Here is an 18868-nt window from a genome sequence, read left to right as displayed (position 1 = left end):
TTCATTTTGTATTTATTGATTGTTCCCTAATGAAGAGTAATAAAGGTGCCAGATATTCTTGACCAGACACTACTTAATTACTACCAAAGCGCATAAAATCCCAAATCAAACCAAGCACTTTGTCTAGCAGTTCAGTCACTGTAAAATAAGATGACAACATTTTCTGCTTACACAGAAGTCTGTAAAATTTTATTTAAGAAGCCCTAAGGAAATTTAAAAAACTACATAAATTGCTCATCTCCTTCAAGTTCCTAAGACACCAAATAGGTCTTCCAGAATCCAATCACACTTTTCTGAAGGAAGCGTTCTTCATAAATGACCCAGCAATAAGCATCATACATAGAATTTGCTTTAAACCAGACAAAAGCAAGTATCAACAAAACATTTGTCTTCTGAACTATATAAAGAAAGGTTTATACTACCTAAAAAGACATAATGACAAGCATCCAGCATGTATTTAAATTTGCCTTTAATGGATCTGCTTTTTCATCATTATGGCTCATTCAACAGCCCAAATTTTAAGTTCCCTCAAACTATGCTTTGCTGGAGGATTGTCTGAGGGCACTTGCTCTCAATAAAGCAGGGAGATGAGCAAGAACTCCATTAAATGTAAAGGTTAGGGGTTTTTTCCCAAACTGAAAGCCTCAAAAACACCCTGAATAACTGCTATCTCCTTGCAAGCTTTCCAAATTAAATCATCCTGAAAGTTAATTCCCTCTCTTCTATATAATTTAAATTCTCAATTAAATAATTGAGAAAATAGTGGGAAGGAAAAAAGCCAACTAACAGAAGGAGGCAAAAGCCCATCCCTACATGGCAATGGCATTGCTGCTTCTAACATACTCTTTGCTTGTTGAGGGCATCTGTCTTCATAATAAGGTGGCTTGGATTCCTTAGGATAACATGAGAGCAAACAAGAAATTTAAGATTCACAATAATACAAAATCCACTAAATATGGATGTCCTCATAGTAATCTACAATCTCTGATGTAATTATTATCACATACGTAAGAAAATACCCTTAATATGTCAAAAATTGCAGTCTTTCATTTTCCTATAATCTGCCACTCCAATGTCAAACACTTGTTATGCAAAAAATTCAACATCTCATTCATGATCTCTGTTCTGTATTCAGCAGTCATCATGAGCCCAGCTTTAACCATCCAAACCTTCCACCCCTCCTACCATAATGATAAACAAGCTCATTCCACCAGAAAGAGAGCAGATTTAAACAGATAGAAAATGGAGTAGGACAAGCATATAAAGGATGAAACCACCACAGTAAGGCAAATATCCCAAGAGGACACAATAGCAAAGATACATATGGGCTTCTCAGACATAAGGATTTACTTTCTTTACCTTAATCCGTTATAATTTTCTGGATTGCTTTTTTGTTTGTTTGTGTTGTTGTTTTTTGTTTGGTTTTTTTTTAACTGCACCTTATTCTATATTCATAAAATTATACCACCATCTCACATTACCCAGGTAACTTCACTAAGTCTTACACAGTGGTTTTCTTTTGTGCTCACTGCAGGTAAGGCTAGATACTCACCAGTATGTCTCCCACTCCAAACAGTAGTTAGAAAGGAAGAAAAACATAGGAAAGAAATGACAATACAACAGGGGGACAGCAACCCACAGAGAAGCTAAGGAAGGGTGATCATTGTGCTGCAGAGTGAGGCTGCACAGAAATCTCTGCTTACCCCTTGCTCAGATTCCAGCAGCTCTGTTTTGACTCTGACTGCCGGCATCCCATCCAGCATTAACATTCTGTTCTCAAAGGCGCTGATGTCCTAAGGCAAAAAAGGACAAAGTTAATAAAAACGTTATTAAAAACACTTGGTTTAATTCAATGATTTAGTTCTACGATATGGCAGAAGTTTCTTTTAGTGGAAATAATGAAGATGTAATATCGATTTCAAGTAGCAGCTACCAACTTACTCCTGTTTTATTGTAAATTATACTTTCCATTACCCTTAAAAGAGAACTAAATCTTCATCAGCAACAAGGGAAAATCATCTCCAATTACTATTTTTAATTCGAAATTAATTACACAGATGGGCATAGATAAATTCCTTGCTTTAGAAATGAAAAGGAGAGTAGTGATGTAAAATAGTTTAATTTTTTTGGGCAGTATACTTAGATATATTTCACTTCAATCAGAATATCTGTACTTCTATATTACATAGAGAAATCATATGCTTGAATTCAAAGAAGTTATAGGGAAGGCACATGCACACACACCATAAATTAACAGGTATCAGCTCCATGAGAAATTCTCCACACACTCTGACACAAAAGAAATAAAATGGAGTATTAAATATATGCATTGCCCTTGTAACAATGGGCAAGATATGATGACAGCTTCAATCTGAAGAAAGATTTGCAGAACTGTGCTTCCCTGAATCAACATCCCTGCTCTGAGTGTCTCGTTCCACTGTTGCTGGAGCACTTTATGTTGACATGCAAAACAATCTCTTGTGCCTTCAGGTCAACTGAGTTCAACATACCTCAACTTGAGTCAATTTTCCATCCCAGCCAAGGCTCAAGGCTGGTGTTTGAAAGCTGGTCCCCTCAGCTGCCATTTAGTTTGGACAACACGTAGAGAATAAAAGACATTATATCCCCCAGGCTAGAATCTGACCTTACAGATCCAGACACCTTGGTCACCAGTACAGAAATACAAAAACGTCACCGCTATTTTCCTAATACTGAAACTACAGCATGTACCTCTTCTGAATGACCCATTCATAGCCACTTACTTAGCTGCAACCCCCATTTGGAGGCAGCACTCAAGACAGGAGCTCACCTCCATCCTAACTTTTACCTGGTACTCCTGAATTACCACACTGCAATGGAAAAAATGCTTTCCCTGTGTTTCACGGGCAGCAGATTTGTTTGGTATCTCATGATGCTGTTATTCATTAGGAGTGTGTATATAGCCCTGTTTCTTATCATGGCTGCTTCAGGGGAGTTTTGAGAAAAATAGTGTGTCCTGATGAAGCTTCCACAATACATTGTAAATATTTGAATTACATTAAATATTTTTTTTTCCCAATTAATGAACCTCCTCTCAGGATCTTCATTTTCAGAGATATAAATATTGAAGCAACTGTTTATTTCTGTATACTCATTTATTGTAATTTAAATAAAATGCTGAAAAGCAGGGAAACTGATATGCCTGTCCTCTCAACTCAGTGCCACAGGCAAAGCAAATGACCTGCTTAAAATCGCCCTCGCCCTCACTTTGAACCCCATGTATTACAGCACAAGGCTGCAGTTTGATACTATAGGGCAGGCAGGAACTTGATGGCAAACCAGATAAGCAAATGCAATCTTTCTCCTTATAATGTAGACTTTGGTAGTTCATAAAAAACTCTAAATGCTTAAGTTATATCAGATCAAAACTTGCAGCAGAACACTTCCATGCTCAAACATGTGAATGAAGACAGGTCAAGCTGTTGAGATGCCCCATTCTATGCTACTGCTGTTTATCTGCTGTATTTTCAACTTGACACAAGAGGAAGAAGAAAAAAAAAACCCTTCCATTGTTTTCTCAATAATTTTTTTGTGCACCTTTATTTTTATTCAGTGTTTGAGGCACAAGGCAGGGAAAAGGGCAGGAGGGACTCCAGCTGAAATTGTTCCAAGCTTTACATCCCTCTTCCCAGCAAGGATGGTGCACTGTTTACTTATGAGAAGCAGACCTTGGGTGTCAGGCAGCTCCAGTGCTTTGGATGTGGTTTGGGTGGAGCAAGAGCAGGAGCCAGGCTGGCATTCCTCGCTCCCTCAGCGTCTGTTCTTTAAGCAGAGAGGTCCCTCTCCCTTCTTGATTTATACGCAGCATAGTTGAGTTTTACAGCAAGATCAGGAATGTACCATCATCAAGCATCCCTTAGGCTGTTCAGCTCATAGACAAAGAAGGATGAGCTGATATTGCTTCGTGTCCCTGAGGAGGTCTTACCCACCCGAACGAAGGGACAAGGCTGGCTTGTGCGGGAGGCACGGGCAGGAGGAAGGGGGGGGAAGACAAAGCACCACTGAGGAAAGGCAGGTTTAATGAACTGTTAGAATCTGATTAGAGGCTAATGTCCCTTTTAGTGCTTTGTACCAATTTACAGCTGATATACTTGAACCATTTTTCCCCACTGGCTGTGATAAACTCATTAGTTTTAAAAATGCAAGCTAACCAGAGCCTTTGAAGTTTAAAACTGATAAATCATGAAAACCTGACTAGTTCATGTACCATTTAACACATTTACATTTAACTAAATTTCCATAGCTCTCGCTTTCCCTTTTGTTCCCTAAAATTGTGTTTCTTGAAGCAGCACTCTGCCTTTAGAGTGCTGGTGTGATGAGTGAATGCAGTGAATAGCTCTGGCGTTTGGGTCATTTATAATTCAGAGTAGCAATAATCACAGAAGTAGACTCTACCACTATTTGATCTCTTCTGCATTTATAACTGGAAAGACACTGTGTGACACATCCTTGGGGGTGGGCAGCCACTGCCTGGTAATGGCCAGGTTGATCCAGTCTGTGTGTGATACATATGGATGATATATGTTCAGCCCAACAGGCACCCAGAAAGCTGATCTACCCAAACTGCACTCTCCTGCCAGAATCAGCTTTTGAGCTACAGTATGTCTGAAGCCATCCAGCAAACAGGATGTAATTGCTGAGGTTTTCATATGGTGGGCAGTCATCTAAAGCAAAAGGGCTTGACTCAGCCCCAGAGGGTCTGGGCATGCTCATGTGGCTCCCCTAGGAGCTTCCCTGGTCAGCCAGGCAGATGGAGCATCCACACCTGAGTGAGGCCAGGCTGCTCCAGCACCCACATTAATTAATGACACTCAGGAGACCCACCAGCAGGGACTGCTGATGTGATGTATTGAATCAATACATTTTTCAGGCTGCAGTCCCCTTCCTGGCTCATTCAACTCATTTCATTGACTGTGGCATCCAACTTCCAGTTCCCAACACTGTCCAGGTGAAGGTGACCTGAATTCATATGACAGCCCTTCCTTCTCTATTCTCCTACAACCCACCTGGTAGACACTCCAGTCAACTCACTCAGAACATACAGCAGATCCATGTCCTAAACTGGGTATACAATCAAGCCAAACACTGCATGACCTTACCAAAACATCTGTTCTCTTGAATCAATAAACTCACTCAACCTAAAGGAGATCAACCTCTCCTTTGTTGGTTCAATTTGTTGGAGCTTTTCACTAATCACTTTTGGACATTTATTCCCTTGAAAGACTAATTAAAAACACAAATCATACCCAAGCATGTATGAGCAACTGCTATTAGAGCAGTTGTTAGAGAAGACATATAAGCTTTGGGGCTTACAGGCTCTTTTTCTGAAGAGCTATGGCAATCAGCCTAATAACCAGACTCTGCCCTCTCCTAAAAGGCTTATGTTTTCAGTACAACACTGCTTACAACTGCAGCTGGCATTTTCTTCATGCAGACGAGCGTTGCAAGTTTAACTTGAATTATCTTCAAATACTTTAAGGAAGAGAAAACAAAACAAAAAAAACTGGTATCTCATTCTGGTATGCATTGCACCAGCACCCTATAGTGCTTATTGAATTTTATGAATTACACTACTATGAAACCTGACTCCATCCATGAAAACAGGTGTGGCTTTGTAGCCAAGTTTTTAATTTGGCCAAGCCACACATTTGAGAACTTATTTGTAAATTTGAAACAGCAGGGGAGCAGGTGCCACAACCAACCTCCTATCCTGAGACACCACCATAGACACCCCTAAGACCCTTCCCTAAGTTCTTCTAAGAGCAAGATGACTGAAACTGCACATCTCCATCCTACACCACAATCGTCTCTCCCACTCTCCAGGAGTTCCATGTTTAGCTGCTCAGTACTAAAGCACCAGAAATGAAACAATGCTCTCCCAGATCTGGCCAGATTGTGACAGGCACAAACTCCATGCAAGCCTGGAAAAAAAGCAGTGAGCTCAGGCTTCAAAGCACCCAGAATCCAGAGCTCACACCTTCTGCATGGATCAACATTTACCTTCTTGTGCAAGACAGCCTCCTCCTTGTTTCACCTCATGAACATAAGAGAAGTAACAGATGCAAGGTAGATGCTAATAGCTACTTTTGCCACCACTGAAGGAATTGGGCTTACCTAGTGATACAGAAAAGCTGCACATTGGCAAGACAAAGCCACTGGTGGTTCTGAACGTTTCAGTGACATCCAAAATATTCAACTGACAACTCAATGTTTTATAAGTCTGGTGGGCTGCCATCAGCTGCCTGCCAGACACCCACACAGATGCTCTCACACTCTTCCTCCTCAACAGGACGGGGCAAGAAAGTAAAATGGAAAAGCTCATGGGATGAGATAAAGACAGGGAGATAATTTACAAGGTATCAACACAGGCAAAACAGTCTTGATTTGGGGAAAATTAATTTAACATATTGTTAATTAAAACCAAGTCAGATGGTAAGAAACAAAGAAAAAAATTAAAATGCCTCTCCCCATCCCCCTCTTCTTAGCTGGCCCAACTTCATTCCAACTTTTCCTTTACTTTTCTGTACCATCTTCTAGCGTGACACACAACTATACTTTGAGAAATCAGTTTGGAGAAGAACAGTCTCCAGAATTCAAGCTAGAGCAAGTTTTAAATTGAAAGGGAATGTATAGCTAAGACTAGCTAAGAGCAAAGAACAGCTCTGGTTAAGCAGGCTGTTTCAAACCTATGAATTACAACTTAACCTGACCCAACTTCTAGTAACTTTTACAAAGATTTTCTGCATAGGCAGTAATTGCTTAAGTCATCATTATTTTCTCGTTTGATGGTTCCAAAAGTCTGAGTAGTGTTTGTGGAAACAGTGTTCTTGGTAGCTCAGAAGCATAAATTTTTAACAAATTTTTAAGTTGTCTGATTTTGTACAGGCATCTCAGAAACATCACTGAACTAACCACACAACAGCCTATGTCACTTACAAGCCCTAGAGATGAGTACCTTGCTGATTTTTCTGAACAATAGCACCTAAATTCGTATTAGTCTCATTATTTGTATTAATATACTGAAGTTATCCATCAGTGAAAACAACAGACTGCTTAACACCTCAGGGCAAAAAAATCTAAAGTGATCCACTCAAGGCAGAGCTTTATAAGATATGACAGGTTCTTTATGCCTAGATAGGATTTTCAAAGTTTGAAATTGGTTTTTTTCTCCTTGTTTCAAGAGGTAATAGAAGAATGAAATAGTATCATCTCTTCTCAAATATACTATCTTTAGAAGAAGAGGAAGCCAAGGAGAATGTCTTCTTTCCAAATTCTCACCAGAAAGAATCACTCAGTTGTCTACTACCTCAATCTCCTGAAGTCTTTCATTTCCAAAGAAGTTCTTTACATACCAAAGAGATCTGTTAGTCACACAGAATTACAGAATTATCAGAGTTGGAAGGGACCTATAGAGATTATCTAGTCCAACTCTCCCACTAAAACAGGATCACCTACCTAGAGCACTTCGCACAGGACTGCATCATTTAAATGATTTTAATTATTTTTATGATGAAGCCCACCAGTTAACACTTCCACAGAATGTATAAGAGCTGTTAATCCCAAAAAGTTATGAAAACAACTTGTGCCATATAAAATGAAAGTAAATTTATGTGGCTAGAAAATAATCACTCAACTGAGAGTTCTGACAAAGAATCAGGGTTAATAGCCCACATCCTGCCAAAAGATCATCATATGTAATTATGTCTATAGCTATATGAAATGTTCATCATGAAATCAAAGACTCTGGTAGTTCTGTACTTCACTCTAAACCTGAATTTCCGGTCAAATTCACTATAAATGAATCATTTGGATTTACTTATACTTCAAGGAAAAACAGAACAGTTCCTTATGAAAAAGTAAAGTGAAGCTTTAAACTTCATACTGTTTTTATGTGGAACTGTGTGAGGCTGATTTGATTTTGTTCCAATTGAAAATGAAATTCCTTTAGAGAGAAGTGAGCGCAGAGTTTGCAGAAGCCTGGGTGAACAATATGGACATCCAAGCTGCATTTATGCCTTATCTAAAAAATAAAAGCTTAAAACACCACAGCCATGGACTTCAGGAAATATGCTGGGACTGCAGCACAGTACATGACTGTGAAGAATAATTAACTGAAGTTAAGCACAAGGTTAGTTTTCACTGATCTACAAACCTCTCTCTGGTCTGATTGTTAGCACTGGAGACACATCAGGGTGGATATGAATGCAGTGCATGAAATTCCATACAGCACCTTGTGTTGCAGGAGGCTGTGGGAGAAAGGCAGTCTAGATATAGGTATACTTATCACAGAGATGCATCTGCATGGCATCCAGTGATAACAGAGGCATCATAGCTCTAAGCCCTCCAGGGGGGCCTTTGAGCTTGGTCTATTCTTACAACCATGCACACCAGGTAAAGCCCAGACCCCAACAGGAGCTCTGACTTGATGCTGTCAGTGCTTGAGAAGCATGTGCAATGCTTGGCCTTTAGCTCTCCTTGTCCTGCTGAGATCCTCATCTGATGTACCAGACCATGACCGGCTGTATCCTACTGCTACCAGGACAAAGATACACACATGCTACACAAACTTCTTCAATTTATATTCTGGTCACCTAGACTCCTTAGGAAAAAAAAAAAAAGAAACCAAACAAAAAGAAAAAACAAACAAAACCCAAAACAAAACAAAAAACAAAGCAAAACAAAAATCCAACTAATTTTGGAGACAGCAGGTTTCCAAAAGTTGTTAAGTAGCCAAATCCCTATGGATGTAGCTATGTATTAATTTGCTATATATTTTTACAAATCCGTCACCAGGAAAAAAACTGAAGTCAAAACTATATCCAGTGAAGAGAACCAAGACCATGTTTTGCTTCTTACGTCTTTTTTTGTTTAGTTGCTTTTAAATTAGTTTTTACAAGTATATATAAAACCAAATGGATGTGGTCAACTTCCAGGTGACAGAGGAGTGTCAAATGCACTGGCAACTAGAGGCCAATCTGCTATTTCTCAGACTCAGCAGGAAGCCCTGTCAGCTTAGGCTGCTTAAAACCCCTTTACATCAGCTCTGCTCTCCTGCCACTTGTAGCAGTCTCTACAAAGAATTACAGATCATTCCTGTACGTAATTCTGACTCATTATGTTACAAGTAACAGTAATTACACCGGAGCCATACATTTAATTTTTATCAACATTAATGACTTGATTGTTTCCCTTCTAATACAACATTCACAAAATATTTAATGAGATTTTTGTGAATATCAGTGTATTCATTAACTGTTTCTGGATTTTCTTTACCTTACACATTAAAAGTCTGTTTAACAAAAAAAAAACAACAAAACACACTCAAAAAAACAAAACAAACAAACAAACAAACCACACCTAAACCCACCCTTCCTTCCCATCCTCCTTAAAAACAAAAAAGAGAGCCAAGAAACAAGAAAAAGCCATCATTTAGGAGAGGCATACTTCATATACTTAAAGGATGGTAAGTTTGGAAAATGCATGTACTGCATTTATCTTTACACCAGAGTTAATTAAAAAACCCTTTTTGTAACACTTCATGGTGCATAACAGTGATAGTTTTGTGTTTTTTTAAAGCAAAAACAAGCAGCATAGACTGCTATGAAGTGCAAACTAAATTTTTTCACAAAAAACCCCACCCTAGTATTTGGCCTAGGTTGTCACTTTTCCTAGAACATACTTTCAAGTCAGGTGGTTTTAAAAAACTATTACCTATACAAAGTAGTTTACTGCAATCTTGAGAGCACAAGATATCTTTGGAGAAGATATTGAAAAATATGAGGCTTACAATTTAAAACAAACATTACCAGTGTGCCACCCCCCAAAAAAATTTCCATGGGAAACAGAAAGAATGTTATTAATCATACAAATATATCTTGATTAAATTTACTAAAATGTGTACTACTTATGAGGTCACCTTTACAATTAGGTGGGCTTGAGAAAAAGAATTCCATGAACAGTTGTGAGAACAGTTTCTGGTCAGTTTTTCATTCAAGAGGTCCCCTGTCTTTGCCTCTACTGAAACTGAAACAAAATTGTAGATAACCAAAAAGTCTCAGGTCACATGTTTTTAAGTAAGTTCTCATGCCAGGAGTAGGAGATGTCAATAAACTGTCAGGGGAATAATTCTACCTTCTGACAAAATCTTTCTGTATCTGTTACATGTCTGCATTGTAGCAATTTTGTATTTGCTGAGCAAAGAGCTTTGAATGGTACTACCAAGGAGCTTACCAGCTAACACACAGTGACTGAAATTTTATTCTGAATTCTGCTGTTACCTGCTCTGGTACAAAAATGAGCTGCTGAAAGCATGGGGAGCTGACTGACACTTTCTCCCCACCTCCCAGCATGCGAAGTCTACTTCCATGAAGACAGATACAACATAGGCCTTGCATGCTGGAGATTAAAGGAGGCGTTTAGCATGGAGTAGCAGCCACAGTTTAATCCAAAATTTTTGCCAGAGATGTGTGGCAGGCCAAGCAGCCAAATATGTCTGCTCTTTGCAAAGAAGGCAAGATGGCATCTGCTTGGTCTGCTGGGCCCCATCACTCCTCCTAGCCCAAAGGGATCATGACCTCAAAGCAAACAGCACCTTCAGCTCCGCAGCCCCAAAGGGATCTGAGATCTAGAGGGAGCAGTGAAAGAACCACATCCTAAGCCTGGACACCATTGCTTCCTCCATAAATTACACTGGCCCTTCCTATCCTGGGTTTCAAAGAATGTCAATGATACCAGCAACACCATATGACCCATTGGAGCACCAGTGTTCAGGAGAACATCCCCATCCCCTTAGCTCAGGAAGAAACCTGTTGCTTTTTGTCATGGTTTAGGCTCAGCTGGTACCAGCCAGGACTCCACTTGCTCACCCCCACCCCCCACTGTGAGACAGGGAGGAGAAAATCCACCCAAAGGTTATCATTTATGGATTGGGAGGTTTGCATTCCTCAATCACAGTAACAGGCAAAACCAGACAATCTCACCTTGGGAAGACAGAACTAATTTAATCTACAAGGAGAAAGTGAAAACATAACCACATCTTAATACCTTCCCCCACCCCACCCTTCTCCCCAGGTGAAGGGAGATTCCTCCTTCCCTGCTGCCTCCCCCTCAGGGCACAGGGAGGGGCAGGGGGGCTTTAGGGTCAGTTCCCCACACGCTGTTTCTGCCGCTCCTTCCTCCTCAGGGGAAGGACTCCTCACATCCTTCCCCTGCTCCAACGCGGGGTCCCTCTCATGGCAGAGAGTCCTTCAGGAACCCCTCTGACATGAGTCCCTCCCACAGGTGCAGTCCCTCAGGTACAGACTGCTCCAGCCTGGGCTGCACACAGAGTCACGGCTACTGTGGGAACAGTCACCTCCTCTGACACGGGCTCCTACATGGGTGCAGATCCACATCTGACCCTCTCTGCAACCCCGCACAGGCTGCAGCTTCACATCTGCCCACCCATGACACTTCAGGGGCTACAAATCCACATTTACCCCATCCTGCTCCTTCAGGAACTGCCCCACCGCGCTCCTCCATGGGCTGCAGGGGCACAGCTGCCATCTCACCACGGGCTGCGGGGAAATCTCTGCTCGGGAACCTTTCCTCCTCCTTCATCACTGAGCTCTCTGGCATTTCTCTTTCACTTACATCCTCTACTCTGCGAGTTCTCTTCTTCTATTTTAATAGTTTCCTTTTCTCTTTCTTGGATATGTTGCTCGCAGAGGCTCATCCAGTCCCTGCTCGACTTTGGGCAGAGGCAGGGGAGGGATTAGAAATGGGGGAGATTCCAGCAGATTCGTACAGGAGCCACCTCTGTAGCCCCCTGCTTCCAAAACACCACTGCACTAACCCAAGACACTTCTCTAAGTGCCATGTTCCCTCCCTCCCTTGATAAAATATGGTGACAAATTGTCAGTGCCAAGAGCCGACTTCTGAAAAATCACAGACATAGCAAATATCTTCTAAGGAAGGTAATGGCATACAAGGTAAGGAACCATTACATATGCCTAGCTGTCTTCTAGCAGCTGGGACAGAGAAATGTTAAGCAGCTAGTATTGCTCTTAGTCAGCAAAAGTGTTTCTCACTTATTGAGAGCTCCAACATACAAGCAGAACTAATAAGCCAGCATTTTAGCTCCAGGTTAAATTTTAAATTCTGAAATTTAGGGAATTTAATTAAGCATTATTTTTGTTTCAGATTTTTTGTTCACAACTGAATTTTTTATTGTTTTTATTATTAAAGACATTGAAGTATAAGACATCCTTGATCCCAGAAACTGGCTGTGCATTCCTAGCTCAGCTTGTTGCACTGCCAGCTGCAGGGATGGAGCCTTGAGAGAAGGAGAACATGCTCGCCTGCAGGTGCACCCTCCAACAACAGATACCATCAGACACACCTGCAAGGAGCAGTCAGTTCTCACAGGACCTCAGAAACTGTCTGCCACAGATCACATACAAAGTCATAGATATGACAATCATTAAGCAACGACACCAGAAATATTCTTTGCACAACCCAATTCCAGCTGATAGGAAGAAATGTAACCACAACCTTCACCCAGCAGCTCCACCAGAGCAGAACCACTGCCAGAGTGTTGCTGTTTGCAAAACCATTTGTAAAGAGTGTCTGATTCATGGGTGTGCCAATATAACAAAAGAATAATTCAATAAAGCTGAATGATTGCACATCCAGGTGAAAAAGTCAGACTATTTGCAAGAAGCTAAAGTATCACTCCACCACCTCTCATCCCACCTTTTGCACAGCACCTTACATGTGTATGGAAGAAAGGTAATTGCTTTATGTGTGATAACAATCTGCTTATTCTGACATTTCAAAGAAAGGGTGCATGTCCTGATGAAATTCCCAACTGTAAAAGTTTAACATCCTGTCGCAACTTGATCTCTGTTGTATTTAACATCGGGCTGAGGTTTCCTGGTCCCCACACACTTGAGTGCAAATGCCTGGGATAATATTGATATTAAGGTTGGCAGGTAGCACTTGGTACAGCTCAAAAACTGAGGAAACTCTGATTTTTTTTTCACTTAGCAAATGAAATATAAAGCACCTCACTTAATAAATGAGAATTTGTAAGTATCCACCAAATCTTTGAAAAAAAACTGTCTAAAAAAACTTCCCTCTTTCAAACTTCTTTACCTAACTTTTATCTAAAAGCCAATACCTGATTGCTCATGAGGTACTATTTTATATAAGACACAATGACCAAAATGCTTATGTACAAAACTGTCAAATTAGATCCCAGAAGCAATAAATTATTGTGGAACTAGGATCTGCTTTAAAGGCAATTCTAATTAAGTGTTAAGGATTTCTAATTAACAACTTTCAAATGTCTCCAACACACATTTCCCACAGATTCTCAGATAAGGTGCGATTTGTCAAACATGTTTAAAAAGTAAGAGTACTGCACATGAACAGAATTACTGCCAATACTTAAAATAACTGCATAACTTAAAAGATTAAAGAGTTGGGTTTTTTTAAAGTAACTATGGGTATAGCCATAAAAATGAGAGAAAATAATCAGAAAAAGAGATATCAGTAGCACATACAGCACTGCATTAACAGACACTTTGAGCTTTCATGAGAGCAACTTTAACATTCAGAAAAATTAAATTTGCTAAATACAGCCAAATTGAGCATATATATTAAAGGTTTTTAACAAAATGTGTATGTCCAGGGGAAAGACAAGATAAATAAATAATTAATTCATAACACAATTTTACAGCATGAAACATCACATAACCCTGGAAAAATTTTGGAATCATGCTTTAACCAATGTTTGGGCTTTTTTCCTAGGATCCTAGGATAATTCCCATGGGAAGGTGCCTCAGGAGGTCTCCAGTCAAACCACCTGCTCAAAGCAGGTGCAGTTCAGAGATGAGATCAGATTGCTCAGGATTGCATCCAGTGAAGTCTTTGCAAGCTCAAAAAATGGAGATGAAATAACCTATCTGGGTACCCTGCTCTACTGGGAGACAACCCCAAGAGAGTAAAAAAAATGTTCTCCTCACAACACACCTGAACACCAGGTTTTTTGTTCTCCCCACCCCCACCCCCCCCCATGTACTGTCTTTCATTCTTCAGCCACACAAAACTAACCACTGACCAAGAGCCCCTGAGCCCATACATCTGACCAGTTTGTTTCTAGAGGATTCTATGACTTTTCCATGGACCAACAAAAGGTGGACTGGTCTAGAGTGATGTAGATCACCTTTTTGGATTTATCTAGAGTGCATCATTTTCTTTCTTCTAGTCTCTCTCTCCTATGGTCTCCAGGACCTTTCAAGCATTATAGAGAACAAGGACATGAGCCAGCATTCTCAGCATCCACAGAACATGTACCAGGGCAATATCATCACTCACACACAACCTTGCTACATCCTTCCCCTAAGCATCCATCTGCTGTTGACTACTGTTAGAGGAAGTATACAATGTAGACAGTACACTGCTCTAAAAGAAAAAAAACACTTTTACAATCCTGTGTCTTTAAGCACAATACCTGCCACACACATGAAAGTTTAAACAGCTCTAAACCACAGGATTCTAGTCTCAAGACTCTCATTCAAGAATGAATTGACATTCCACATGTCTCTGGTACAGATCACTGCCAAAAAGGCTCTTTAAGCTAGGTGGGCCACTGTCTATTCTTCAGTAGCATTTTACTTCCTGTCATTTACTCCAGAGGTAAATGAGATGGTCAGCACATCACATATATATCCTGTCTGTCTGAAAGGACAAAGGGCAATGGTCACAAACTGAATCACAGGAGGTTCAACCAACACATGAGGAAAAACTTTATTTTTGTAAAATTTCCATCTCTGTAGACATTCAAAACCCTCCTGGACATCATCCTGTGACTTAAGGTGAACCTGCTATGGCACGGGGGCTGGGCTAGATGGTCTCCAGGGGTCACTTTATACCCTTAACATTCCATGATTCTGTGACCTACCACTTAGCATGAACTTCAAATTATACCTTCAAATTATAGCCTCTTCTTTTCTTTCCTTGTCATTACTTGATTGCTGAAAATACAGCAATACAGTCTGTCCATGCCTCACACCAGTCCTGGCTAATTTTATGAAGGGTAAAAATCACAATCAAATGACAGGGGCTGGCAAAGCACCAAAACATTGCAAGTAATGGTTATTCCCGATGAAATATACATAAGTATCATATACACTAAGCTATACAATAAAACTAAATGTTCTTACCTGCTGTTGAATTCTACCTTGCATCAGAGGTGCCCTACGCAAAATCATTTGACAGAATTATGTGTGACTGCTAAATGTGACCCTGATGGGTCTTTAAAACCTCATTAGTGTTCTCTAAATTAGTGCACCTGATTATAAATTGCACAGCAGGAAGATCTAACAAAATATTCTTATTTGTATCACCTTTTCATAACCTAGCATCACACCACCATTAGAAACATATACTGACCTTACCATGTCAAGGCTTTCAAGAAATAATGAAATAATGCACTGAAGTAATTGGTTACTTGGCATCATACATAGCATGTGTCAAGGCCCGAGTCATACTAATATATTTAACATTCCTCATTAGGACATAATAAGAAATTGTGCCTGTATAAATCACATATTTAGTCCCGACACGTGGCTTAGTTACAGTGTGTAAAATTATGAAAACAATTTCCACACTTAGCTACATCTCACATATAATAAAATGCTCTTATTAGATTTACTTCGTGCCACAAGAACTGGATGGGTTAAGCTGCTCATATTTTTAAGCAGTAATTTCTGCACAGGCATAGAGTATGATGTGCACTGCATCTTTCTGAAGAGATCTTGCACCACTGACATAAATAATGTGACAAACTGCCTCTATCATCATTCTGGATGCTGAAATTCAATAAACATTACTAACATATTCTAACCACTAAAATCACAGCCACAGAGGTTTCAAGAGCAGTATTTATCACTGAGTGATGCTGGACACAAATCTAGGGAGGAATTCCCACAATCAATGTAGATGATTTGCAAGAATGCTTTTCCTGTTTTAACCTCATGAGAAGTAAACTGTTCATATGTAAAGTAAAAAAGAATTCTAATAATTCTTTCATTAAAATATATCTTTTCTTAAAAATTACTCCTTAGAGGACTTAATCTTAAAGAACCTGTCAGGTACTTAGCGCTTGTTCTGTGATGAAAAACACCACAGTTGCATCACTGCTGATGCTGTTTCTTCAGATGTCCAGCCCCTGGCTCAGCACGATCAGCACAGACCCTCCAGCCAACTTTTGTGTGCATATGTGTGCCTTAGACATGTGAAGGTACACTTAATATAATCTGAAGATCTTAATAAATTCTGTGTTTCAAAAATTTTACCAAAAACCCACAGTAATTCTATCCCCTGTTTCATGGCAGAAATAGGAAATTATCCACTCTTAAGCGAAAATTGTGAAGTTCTATCTTCATTTATTCTTAAGTTGAAAATGTTGTCCAAAACATTCAGAAAGGGGGTTTCGTTGTTTGGTTGGGTTTGGTTTTGGTTTTAAGTAATGACAACTATCTGTGAGTGGCTATTTGGCTGAAACAGCAGATTTCTGAATTTATTTTCAACCTGAAAGAATACTTTCAAGACCAATGGATTATATTTATTATTCCAAAACACAAAATAAAGAACTAACCTGAATACCCTAAAACTAGGAGGGGAAAAAAAGCAGTCATATTGCTGATCAGCTCTGAGGAGATATTAGACTAATTCAAGAGATCAACTTCGATACTGTTCTGACTACATCTAATTATCAAGCCCTGTACAATCCTACTCTCAGGGTTAGGGTTAAAATGGGTTACCTAATAATCCTTCACATTTTTACCATCATCAGCTTCTATACAACTACTCTAGAGTCAGAGACAAAGGTTTATGCCTGGATATATATTTTTTTTTTTTCCAGTTTTACAAGGCTGGTACTAGCTAATTACTTCACATGCTCATCATGTTGAATGGCCTACAAAGAGGCTGAGAACAAGCGATGCTTCAGGGTGAAATCTCAGCTGGCTACCTGGAACATCCCCCAAGGTTCAAAGCAGTCCAAGACAATGAAGGATGGAAATTCACTCCTTACTAGCCAGGAATACCAGTTCATCAGTGCTATAAGCACTCTTTGAGCTGCCATCACAGAAAGAAGTGAAGGAGGCAGAAACCCCCATGCTACAACAGCCCCAAAGGTAGTAGATGCTCACTCTATTCTGCCTTTAAAAATTTCATAACTTGCAACTTTTTCTAACTGAAAGCTTCTGGATTTTTTAAACCAAATGACAACAGCTGAACAAAATAACCATAGCCATGCTAGCAAGCACTTACAAATGTGAAGATACCTCAGCAAAACACGGAAAAACATCTTTTTTTCTCACTCACTAGATACACATGTAGGCAAATACTTTTAAGTCACTTATGTTTGGGTAAGCAGGTCCTGAGGAACCAAGGGGGCTTCTTCAGACACTGTGACTCTTCAGGATCCTCTTCTGTGTCCTTATAGTCTAGTGCTACGTAAAACGTTTGAAAGTCTGGAGTGAACTTTTCCCCTCGCTCACCTTGCTCATATCTTATTTAGGATTTTAGCACCATTTGGGGAACAGTTACAGGCACTTTAAATCACGTTTGCCTGGTGTGATCTTTTATTTATTTACTCTAAACATCCCCACATGGGAGACTTCAGAGCCACCACAATAGGAGAATTTCAATGTTTTAAAACACTTTCTGATGAAAACAACTCTGTTTGTCCTTACAAAACACCCCCCAGTCTCCTATTCCACTGGGTCATGAGGCAGACAGACCTCAGTAAATGGGTTATTAATTTGGTGCTCTCCCTTGCATGCTGCAGTAGCTGTTACTGATACAGACTTAAGACTAAACAAAAATTATTGGTTTACTAGAAACCCAGCCAGAAAAAGAAACTGGCAGAAAGAAAAATCTAACTTTGTACATCAGCTGATAAATAATAATCACTACTCATTAACCAGATAAATTTGGTAGACCTAACCTCAGCCTGCATCCTGGAACTAGGAGTGGAGAATAGCACATTTAGTAGACCGACCAGGTATTACTACTGAAATCACTGGAAATACTTGATCATGAACAAAACCAGAAACTAATCCTGCTCAAGGAATGTTAGATTTGTTGTATTGTCCCTTTTTTCCAATAGCCTGGTTTCATTTTAGGCAAATAAATGCCTATGCTTCAATGCAATACTGTATGATGAATTACTTGCCCAGACTTACCTAAAAAAAAAAAAGAAAAAAAAAAAAAAAAAGGTAGCAAAGGTAGCAATTGACAGTCAAAGTTAATGCAAAGGGATTTTTAAGATTTTCTTTTTCTTAACCAGAAACTAAGGACATCATTCACTCTTTTGGAAACCATTTATGCCCAGCAGTAAATCTCTTCCTCTGGCAAAAGTGGTAAGTAGCCTTGATCATAACAAACTGTTGCTACAGATCAAAGAGTAATGGAGCATTTATATTCAGAGTAAAGTAACAGCCGAAGTCTTTGCTTGAAGCCAAATACACGGTTGAGAGGCACACAATAGGAGTTGGGTGTTGTTATTACCATCTGCATTTAACTGTTCTGCTTTTGTAGTGTTTCTTTGTCCATTTCCCATGCTGAAAAGCTATCATCAGCTGAAGCAGAAAAAAACCACCCGCACCAACCAAAGTAAGTGAGTAAATTAAAGCCTGAAACCTCTTAATGTTAATATTAAAACTTCTTTCCAACATACACCCACTTTTAAATTATGAAGGTTCAGAAACTTGAAATTGCTATTATTACTACTACTGAAATAAATAGCAGGTGAGCTTGGCTTATAAATGCTTTCTAT

At 39.6% G+C, this 18868-nt stretch overlaps 1 protein-coding gene across 7 annotated transcripts in view; it reads right to left on the bottom strand.

Moving 5' to 3' along the window:
* The window catches only part of KLF12 (Kruppel like factor 12), a 248895-nt gene that overhangs the window by 149851 nt on the left and 80176 nt on the right, over window positions 1-18868 (bottom strand). For all 7 annotated transcript variants that reach the window (XR_003987198.1, XM_030445103.1, XM_030445057.1 and 4 more), the window contains one exon: window positions 1704-1793. Coding sequence is in view for 6 of the 7 variants with exons in the window: in XM_030445103.1 (XP_030300963.1) it covers window positions 1704-1793 (90 nt within the window). In the remaining variant the exon portion in view is untranslated. The remainder of the gene's footprint in view (window positions 1-1703; window positions 1794-18868) is intronic.

The sequence above is a fragment of the Calypte anna genome, chromosome 1 (genome assembly GCF_003957555.1).
Source record: "Calypte anna isolate BGI_N300 chromosome 1, bCalAnn1_v1.p, whole genome shotgun sequence".
Classification (NCBI taxonomy): domain Eukaryota; kingdom Metazoa; phylum Chordata; class Aves; order Apodiformes; family Trochilidae; genus Calypte; species Calypte anna.
This window is presented reverse-complemented; position numbering and strand designations above follow the sequence as displayed.